Below are 9,806 nucleotides of genomic sequence, written 5' to 3' on the forward strand. Positions count from 1 at the left end.
ACGTCAAACGATTCCGAATCTTCACCCCTTAAAGATGACTTCTCTACTACACAGTGGGTAAGCTTGGTACAGGCTAGCTCAGCAAAATGCAGGCACCAATCGGACCTAAGGCACTAAGTCGATTGGTTCCCGTTCCCGCCTTTGGCAATATAAAATTCGAGTCCAGAAGGTTAGCCGGAAAGTTTTGGTTGATAACGGAGTCGGCTGTTGCAAAGCGCGGATGCCCTTCAAAGTGACTTTCCTTACGAAGTCCAGTTTTGGCTTGGCGAAGACAGGATGCATTTATGGGCGGGATTTATAAGTGAAACCCGGCCGGAGTTCAGTAGGAAAGTCACCTGGACCCTAGCTTTGCTTTATTATCGGGGTCAAGTTGGATGTCTTAAGCATATAAATGTATCACAACAATCTTCGCAGCTGCAACGAACTATTTGTGTCAGCGGCAGAACTACTTTTGCTTTACCCTGAACAGTTACGTTCATAAAATGTCTTTAAGGCATCTCATAGAAAGTCAATGTTTAACAGATGATAGAGGAATGTTAAGCTAGTTAACGAAAAAGTTGCAAGGAGAGAAGTGTCGACATACGCAATTTTGCACCCAAAATTTTAATCGCCTTCTATGCCCCTTAAAGCAACGGGCGGCTCCATGATCACCCCTAGCATTCTGGCTAATCTTCAGGACACGAATTTTAACTTGCCAAAGGCAGGAACCAACCAGACATTATGCACTAGGTCTATTGGTTCCTGCATTTGGCTTAACTAGCCTTTACCAAGATTAGCCACTGTGTAGTAGAAAAGCAGCGTGGGAAATAAGGTGGTGGCACAGGGCAAATGACCAGATTAAAAATTGCCTGGACCAGTTTAAAAATTAAACCAGAGGGGGGTCGGTTGTCTACGGGACCACTAAGAAAATTCAAGGGTTTCCAGAGTCCAGACATTAGCTAAAATATTTTAATTATCCACTTCTTTAATTTAGCAGACGACGCGCCCTGGACAGTGGTCATGGACCAGTTTATTTATTCCAGACCAGGGGGGGGGGTCGCTGGCCCAATGTCCAGTTTTAAAAAAATCCTTATTTCCCACCCTGTTAAGAAAAGCCATTTTTAGGGGTCCTATCGCCCCTAACACGCTGGCTAATCTTTGCACACCAATTTGACCTTGCCAAACGCAGGAACCAACGAGAATTTGTCCACGAAGACAGAGCTAAAACTAGTCTTTGGCCCAGTCTGGGAAATAGCACACTTCCTCTGGTCCAAAACCAGTTTATTAATTGCTTAGACTAGTTTTTAAATTCGAGAAGTGGGGCTTACTGGTCCTCGGGACCAGTTTATTAATTGTAGATCTATAGGAGAACAAAGGCTGGGACCCGTCCTGAGACCAGTTTATTATTTTGGACCCTAGAGGGTCGCTGGTCCCAAGGACTAGTTTAAAAATATCCTTATTTCCAAGACTGGGTCACTCTTTGCTAAGTCTAAGTTGACTCCACCCCTAAACTATGAGAGCCATCTAGCGGCATATGCTTGAGTTAAACCACAGTCCATATTTCCCATAAATGAGGGCGAATAACAGTTACTTCTGTCAAATAGGGGTTTTATTGAAGCAAGTCTTAGATGTGGTTTAGTTTCAACAAATGATACTAGATGCTCCCATAGTCGAGGGTTGGAGTTAACTGGCCTGCTAGGCTTTAAGGTTCATACAACTTTTGGAAAACAAATTTCCCTGAGATTTCCAGGTTTTTTCCCCATATACTTTCCTGAGTTTTCCAGATTTTTCCATATACCCGTATATGGAGTATCCTATGGAGCAAATGTTAACGAAGGAGGGGGGACAAATATGACTATTACATAATCAAAGGACATCCCCATATCTCTAATATAACCAGAGTTATGAGCCTCCAAAGTATAGTGTAATGTTAATCCTATGGAGGGAATGTTTACGAAAGTTTTGCTTAATTACTCGGCCCCTGTTTGACGAAATCCCAAGTTTTTAGTATCGTTTGAGGGGGGGGGGGCAAATAAGACTATAACATACTCAAAGGACATCCCCGTATCTCTAATATAACCAGAGTTACGAGCCTCCAAAGTTGGGTGTAATGTTAATCCTATGGAGGGGATGTTTACGAACATTTTGCTTAATTACTCGGCCCCTGTTTGACGAAAGCCCAAGTTCATAGTATGGTAGGATGGGGGGGGGGGCAAATTGGACTATTACATAATCAAAGGACATCCCCGTATCTCTAATATAACCAAAGTTACGAGCCTCCGAAGTTTAGTGTAATGTTAATCCTACAGAGGGGATTTATCAACATTTTGCTTAATTACTCGGCCTTTGTTTGACGCAAATTTCCCTGAATTTTACTAAAAAATCGTAACTTCCCTGAATTTTCCCTGAGGTTTTTGTCAACTATTTATTTCCCTGATTTTTCCCTGTTTTCCAGGCTTGTATGAACCCTGTGCTATAAGCTTGACAAAGACTAGTTTTGGCTCTGTCTTCATGGACTAATTCTCGTTGGTTCCTGCCTTTGGAAAAGTAAAATTAGCGTGTAAAGATTAGCCAGCATATTAAGGACACCAAAAGAGCCGTCATTTGCCTTAAAGGCGGTTGAACAATCATTCTAGTTACGTATTTTTTCATAAGAAAACTTAAACATGAACCAGCATAGTTTTAAATCAAATAGGGAAACAGCAAAAGGGGCGGGTTTTCAGACGGCTCCTCCCATCTACATCTAAATAGTGGAGGATTTAACAGAGTAAAAAGGTTAGTGGGAAGTAAAGATGATTGGTTAAGCCGAGGTCTGACGTTTTGTAGGAAGGGTTTATCCCGAGGGGTCGGACGTTTGTCAAAATCCCATACACTTCGATTGAAATCTGTTTAAAATCTCGAAATCCCGAAATCTCACGTCAAAATCTAAAAATCTTAAAATCTCACGTCAAAATCTGAAAATTTTAAAATCTCACGTCAAAATCTAGAAATCCCAAAATCCCTACCTTAAAATCCCGAAATCCCTATTTTAAAATCTGAAAATCCCGAAATCTTCACCTAAAATCCCGAAGTTTTCACCAAAAATCCCGAAATCTCACATTAAAATCTAGAAATCCCGAAATCTTAACGTAAAATCCCAAAATCTCATCCTAAAATATCAAAATCAGAAAATCTCCTCGAAATCCGAAAATCTCCTCGAAATCCGAAAATCTCCTCGAAATCCGAAAATCTCCTCGAAATCCGAAAATCTCCTCGAAATCCGAAAATCTCCTCGAAATCCGAAAATCTCCTCGAAATCCGAAAATCTCCTCGAAATCCGAAAATCTCCTCGAAATCCGAAAATCTCCTCGAAATCCGAAAATCTCCTCGAAATCCGAAAATCTCCTCGAAATCCGAAAATCTCCTCGAAATCCGAAAATCTCCTCGAAATCCGAAAATCTCCTCGAAATCCGAAAATCTCCTCGAAATCCGAAAATCTCCTCGAAATCAGAAAATCTCCTCGAAATCAGAAAATCTCCTCGAAATCCGAAAATCTCCTCGAAATCCGAAAATCTCCTCGAAATCCGAAAATCTCCTTCAAAATCTGAAAATCTTGTTCCAAAGCCCGAAATCTCCTTCAAAATCTGAAAATCCTGAACAAAATCCCGAAATCTTCTTCGAAATCTGAAAATCGCGTTCAAAATCTGAAAATCTCCTTTAAAATCCCGAAATCTTAAAATCTTGGACTAGATTTCCAGATTTCTAAAATCTGAGTCAGAATCTCAAAATCTGGGCCAAAATCTCAAAATCTTTGTCAAAATCTTGAAATCTCAAAATCCCGTACACTAAAATGTCGAACGTCCGACCCCTCGGTTTATCCCTTACTGCCGAGTCCCTATAGTCTGTAATTCTGTTAAGTTTAATTTATAGGACATGCGTCTAGTGACCTCCCCCCCCTCTTTTTGACTAGAAAATTTATAGGACATTGTCCACTGGAGTGTGCAAAATTAGTGTGGCATCTTCATAGTCAAACTATCAAAACTTCGGAAAATGTTATTGGTCAAAATGTCCACTGACCTCCTTAGTCTTTGAATAAATTATGGGGCATTTTAAAATTTTTATTGGACAGTGTCCTATGCTTATTTCCAGCTCTGCTTAGAGCTATCTCAATTGTGACGTCAGTGCCCAAATAAACGTCACGGACTTAGTTTTGGCAGTGGGCGGCTATGTGTGGTACCCAGTCTAGGAAAAAAGGATATTTTTTAAACTAGTCCTTGGGACCAGTGACCCCCCTAGTCCCCGAAATAATAAACTGGTCTCAGGACTGGTCCCAGACTTTGTTCCCCTATAGATTTGCAATTAATAAACTGGTCCCGAGGACCAGTAACCCCCAATTTTTGAATTAAAAAACTGGTCCAAGCAATTAATAAACTGGTTTTGGACCAGTGGAAGTGTGCTATTTCCCAGACTTCCTCCAGTGGTACCGTTTTGGTTCTATGCAGGGTGGGAAATAAGGATTTTTTTTTTAAACTGGACATTGGGCCAGCGACCCCCCCTGGTCGGGAATAAGTAAACTTGCCCATGACCATTGAACAGGGCGTGTCGTCTGCTAAACTAAAGAAGTCGATAATTAAAATAGTTAAGATATTGTCTGGACTCTGGCTACCCTTGAATTTTATTAGTGGTCAAGTGGACCACTGACCCCCCCCCCTCCGATTTAATTATTAAACTGGTCCAGGCAATTTTTAAACTGGTCATTTGCCCTGTGCCGCCGCCTCATTTCCCACGCTGGTTCTATGGGCAAATAGTATGGGTGACGTCACACTAAGGCTTCTGAGACAGCTCTATTGAGAAAGAGCTAGTGATTAGTTTTTTACTAACCATTTATTAAAAACAACAAATTAAACTATAATTATTACGCAATTATATTATGATATAATAATATAACTATTTTATATCAATGTAACATTCCTTTGAATGTACTATTCCTTTTTCAGGGTTCATACAACTTTTGGAAAACAAATTTCCCTGAGTTTTCCAGGTTTTTCCCCATATTCTTCCCTGAATTTTCCAGGTTTCTCCCGTATATGGAGTATCCTATGGAGCAAATTTTAACAAGGAGGGCAAATTGGACTATAACATACTCAAAGGACATCCCCGTATCTCTAATATAACCAGAGTTATGAGCCTCCAAAGTTAGGTGTAATGTTAATCCTATGGAGGGAATGTTCACGAACAATTTGCTTAATTACTCGGCCCCTGTTTCACGAAAGCCCAAGTTCATAGTATGGTTAGATGGGGGGCAAATTGGACTATAACATACTCAAAGGACATCCCCTTATCTCTAGTAGAACCACAGTTATGAGCCTCCAAAGTATAGTGTAATGTTAATCCTATGGAGGGTATGTTTACGAACATTTTGCTTAATTACTCGGCCCCGGTTTGACGCAAATATCCCTGATTTCCCTGAATTTTACTAAAAATTCTAAATTTCCCTGAGTTTTCCCTGAATTTTACTAAAAATTCTAAATTTCCCTGAGTTTTCCCTGAATTTTACTAAAAATTCTAAATTTCCCTGAGCTTTCCCTGAATTTTACTAAAAATTCTAAATTTCCCTGAGCTTTCCCTGAATTTTACTAAAAATTCTAAATTTCCCTGAGCTTTCCCTGAATTTTACTAAAAATTCGAAATTTCCCTGAGCTTTCCCTGAATTTTACTAAAAATTCTAAATTTCCCTGAGCTTTCCCTGAATTTTACTAAAAATTCTAAATTTCCCTGAGCTTTCCCTGAATTTTACTAAAAATTCGAAATTTCCCTGAGCTTCCCCTGAATTTTACTAAAAATTCTAAATTTCCCTGAGCTTTCCCTGAATTTTACTAAAAATTCTAAATTTCCCTGAGTTTTCCCTGAATTTTACTAAAAATTCTAAATTTCCCTGAGCTTTCCCTGAATTTTACTAAAAATTCTAAATTTCCCTGAGCTTTCCCTGAATTTTACTAAAAATTCTAAATTTTCCTGAGCTTTCCCTGAATTTTACTAAAAATTCGAAATTTCCCTGAGCTTTCCCTGAATTTTACTAAAAATTCTAAATTTCCCTGAGCTTTCCCTGAATTTTACTAAAAATTCTAAATTTCCCTGAGCTTTCCCTGAATTTTACTAAAAATTCTAAATTTTCCTGAGCTTTCCCTGAATTTTACTAAAAATTCTAAATTTCCCTGAGCTTTCCCTGAATTTTACTAAAAATTCTAAATTTCCCTGAGCTTCCCCTGAATTTTACTAAAAATTCGAAATTTCCCTGAGCTTCCCCTGAATTTTACTAAAAATTCTAAATTTCCCTGAGCTTCCCCTGAATTTTACTAAAAATTCTAAATTTCCCTGAGCTTTCCCTGAATTTTACTAAAAATTCTAAATTTCCCTGAGCTTTCCCTGAATTTTACTAAAAATTCTAAATTTCCCTGAGCTTTCCCTGAGTTTTACTAAAAATTCTAAATTTCCCTGAGCTTTCCCTGAATTTTACTAAAAATTCTAAATTTCCCTGAGCTTTCCCTGAGTTTTACTAAAAATTCTAAATTTCCCTGAGCTTTCCCTGAATTTTACTAAAAATTCTAAATTTCCCTGAGCTTTCCCTGAATTTTACTAAAAATTCGAAATTTCCCTGAGCTTTCCCTGAATTTTACTAAAAATTCTAAATTTCCCTGAGCTTTCCCTGAACTTTACTAAAAATTCTAAATTTCTCTGAGTTTTCCCTGAGGATTTTGTCAACTATTTATTTCCCTGATTTTTCCAGGTTTTCCAGGATTATATGAACCCTGTTTTTTGAAAGCGACGGTTTTTAATTTTTTTTTATTTTTTGGTATTTTTTACTTCACGACACACTGATCAAGAAGCTAACGTTGCTCTCAACCAGTCATCCTAAATTCAACCCGACAGAATATACTCACCATTGCTAGATTTAAGATCCCTATGAATGAGTGAGATGGGTGCTTCCGAATGCAGGTAATTCATTCCTCGAGCAATTTGAATCGCCCAATTGACTAATATATCGGGCGAAATTTTCCTCCCAGCTAAAACCCTATTTAGCGGTCCACCACGAGCGTATTCCATCACCAGGCATAGATTCGGTTCATCCAAACACACCCCTTTTAACGTCACGATGTTGGGATGATCGAGGAGCCAAAATAGCTTGGCTTCTTGTCGAACATTCTCTATGGTTACGCTTATATCTTCATCCGGATCTTGACGAGCGGCTTTAACGGCAACTTCTTGATTGTTCCAATACCCGCGATAAACTTTGCCGAACCCGCCTACCCCTATCACTTCTTCCAATTCGAGTTCGCTGAATTTAATTTTAAAAGGTCTAATATCATCCCCGAGGGATTTGTTGATATCTTGGATTTCTTCCTGCGAGACAAAATCGCACGGGAATATTCCGACTTTATCACCGATCTTACCAGTCCACCAGCCTTCGTCTCCGGATATTTTTGAGTCTTGAGAAAGCACTTCGACGCGTTCACCCCGGCGTAACGAGAGTTCGTCTTCGCCGGAAGCTTCGTAGTCGTAAACCGCGGTCCATATCCTCGCCACCCTACTGTCATTGCCGCCGCTACTTTCACCGCTGCTGATGTTGGGATCTCCATTTTTCACTAGTATCGTTGCGACTTGAGCGGCTTCCATGGACAATGAAATGGCACTAGGCATCCGTTGTTTCGCGTAAACACGCTTCTAAGCCATTTACTTTTCGCCGCGAGCGAAATACGTCACTTTTACACTGATAAGCCTAGGCCTAGACCTCTGTCCAAGGGGGTCTAACGTAGACCAAGGCTTAGTTGGCATATTACGCGCGACAGTATACGCGAAATTGCCGATAATTAATCGAAAAACTAATTAAAAAATTATTTACGTCACTACTTTAGCCGCTTTTTACTACTTTTAATAGACTGATAAGCCTAGGCTTAGACCTCTGTCCAAGCCTCCAAGGGGGTCTAACGTAGACCAAGGCTTAGTTCGCATATTACGCGCGACAGTATGAGCGAAATTGCCGCCGATAATTAATCGAAAAACTAATAAAATAATTATTCTAATACATTTACTGAAATGGTGCAATTTCCCGGACTCCCCCGAATCACAATCGGCTTTGTTTCTCACTCCTATTTTGATACAACATATACACAAAATACTAAAAACAAAATTTCAACAAATCTACGCCATATTAGGAAGGTACTTTGACCTTAGAAAAGACTGGACTGGAAACTCACTCCAATTTAAAGAACCTTTAAGGCGTCGTCTGGTAATTTGGGCCAACTTCGGTTAAAGCGTAAAGCGTTATTTTATACAGTACCTAGTAGGCCGTGTTTTAGCCGCCTCGAAAAAAAATTCAGGGCTGTACATCAGGCTTGGAAATAAGGTTTATTTCTGAACTAGTCCTCCGGACCAGTGACCCCTGATGTCTTAAATATGAAACTGGTCCCGGGACCAGTAACCCTTCCCCTATTAATTTTTCTACTGGTCCCAGGACTTGTGGTCGTTCTCTCTTCTAAAAAAATCTCTCTCGGCTTAGGGTTGTATACACAACTGGACTCCTGGAGTCGAAATTTATGTTAAAATGAAAATAATTAAAGAGGTCCCTTTATCAATTTTTAATAAAAGTAGGAATTAATAAACTAGTCATTGGGACCAGTGACCCTCGCGTTTTGAATAAAAAAAGTGGTCCAAGCTATTAATAAACTGGTTTTTGACCTGTAAACCTGTCTTATTTCCTAGCCTGCTGTACATAAGTAACATAAAAGAAGCTAGACGTGTGCTAAGCAGACGGCTCTAAAGTACAGTGGTAAGCAGGGCTCTACATAAGGATATTTTTTTAGTAGTCAGCCTGACTAGTGAGCCCCCCTATCCCAATTTTTTTTAGAAGTCACTGACTAGTGAGACGCATGGTTTACGAATATTTGGAACATTTTTTTTACTAGTCAAGTTGACTAGTGAACCCCCAGATTTCGATTTATTTTAGTAGTCAAGGCATTTTTTTTACTAGTCAAATGCCTTGACTAGTGCCTTATGTAGAGCCCTGCTAGTGAGCCCCCCTATCCCAATTTTTTTTAGTAGTCACTGACTAGTGAGACGCATGGTTTACGAATATTTGGGACATTTTTTTATTAGTTAAAGGGGCTGTTCGGAGAGTGGGACAAACGACGATCTTCCTCATAGAGCTTAACATAGCGGGTGGGTAAAAAAGGAGAGGGGGTCGGACAGCCCCTTTAAGTTGACTAGTGAACCCCCAGATTTCGATTTATTTTAGTAGTCAAGGCATTTTTTTGTAGTCAAATGCCTTGACTACTACCAAGAGCTACTACTAATGACTAGTGCCTTGTGTAGAGCCCTGGTAGTAAACAGGGTGGGAAATAAGGATTATTTTAAAACTGGACAACGGGCCAGCAACCTCCCTGGCCTGGAATAAATAAACTGGTCCATGGCCATTGACAAGGGCACGTCGTCTGCTAAACTAAAGAAGAGGATAATTAAAATAGTTGAAAATTTGAGATAATGCCTGGACTCTGGTTACCCTTGAATAAATAACCTTAGAGGTCCCGTGGACCACTTACCCACCTCCAGTTTAATATTTTAACTGGTCATTTTCCCTGTGCCACACTGCCACCGCCTTATTTCCCACGCTGGTGGTAAAATTTAACTGGCAAATGGCAATCAGGCTTCGATATAAGAGAAGTTTGCAAGTCAAAAACCTGTTTCTTAATTCGTTGGACCCTTTTTTTAATTAAAATCTGAGCCTCTCTGGTCTCAAGAACTCCTTTTATAATTACAACTTAAATCCATTGGGTAAGGAGCGTCCTTGGGAC

The 9,806-nt window shown here is 39.6% G+C and overlaps 1 protein-coding gene across 4 annotated transcripts in view; it reads right to left on the reverse strand.

The window, feature by feature from the left end:
* Positions 1 to 8,205, reverse strand: part of LOC149588823 (mitogen-activated protein kinase kinase kinase 10-like) — a 31,876-nt gene extending 23,671 nt beyond the window's left edge. For all 4 annotated transcript variants that reach the window (XR_016379837.1, XR_016379836.1, XM_089862219.1 and 1 more), the window contains exon 1: positions 6,900 to 8,205. Coding sequence is in view for 2 of the 4 variants with exons in the window: in XM_089862219.1 (XP_089718345.1) it covers positions 6,900 to 7,656 (757 nt within the window). In the remaining 2 variants the exon portion in view is untranslated. The remainder of the gene's footprint in view (positions 1 to 6,899) is intronic.
* Positions 8,206 to 9,806: the final 1,601 nt, after the last annotated feature.

The sequence above is a fragment of the Phalangium opilio genome, unplaced genomic scaffold (assembly GCF_054372755.1).
Source record: "Phalangium opilio isolate 3A_F unplaced genomic scaffold, DU_Popi_V2 ptg000537l_1, whole genome shotgun sequence".
NCBI lineage: Eukaryota > Metazoa > Arthropoda > Arachnida > Opiliones > Phalangiidae > Phalangium > Phalangium opilio.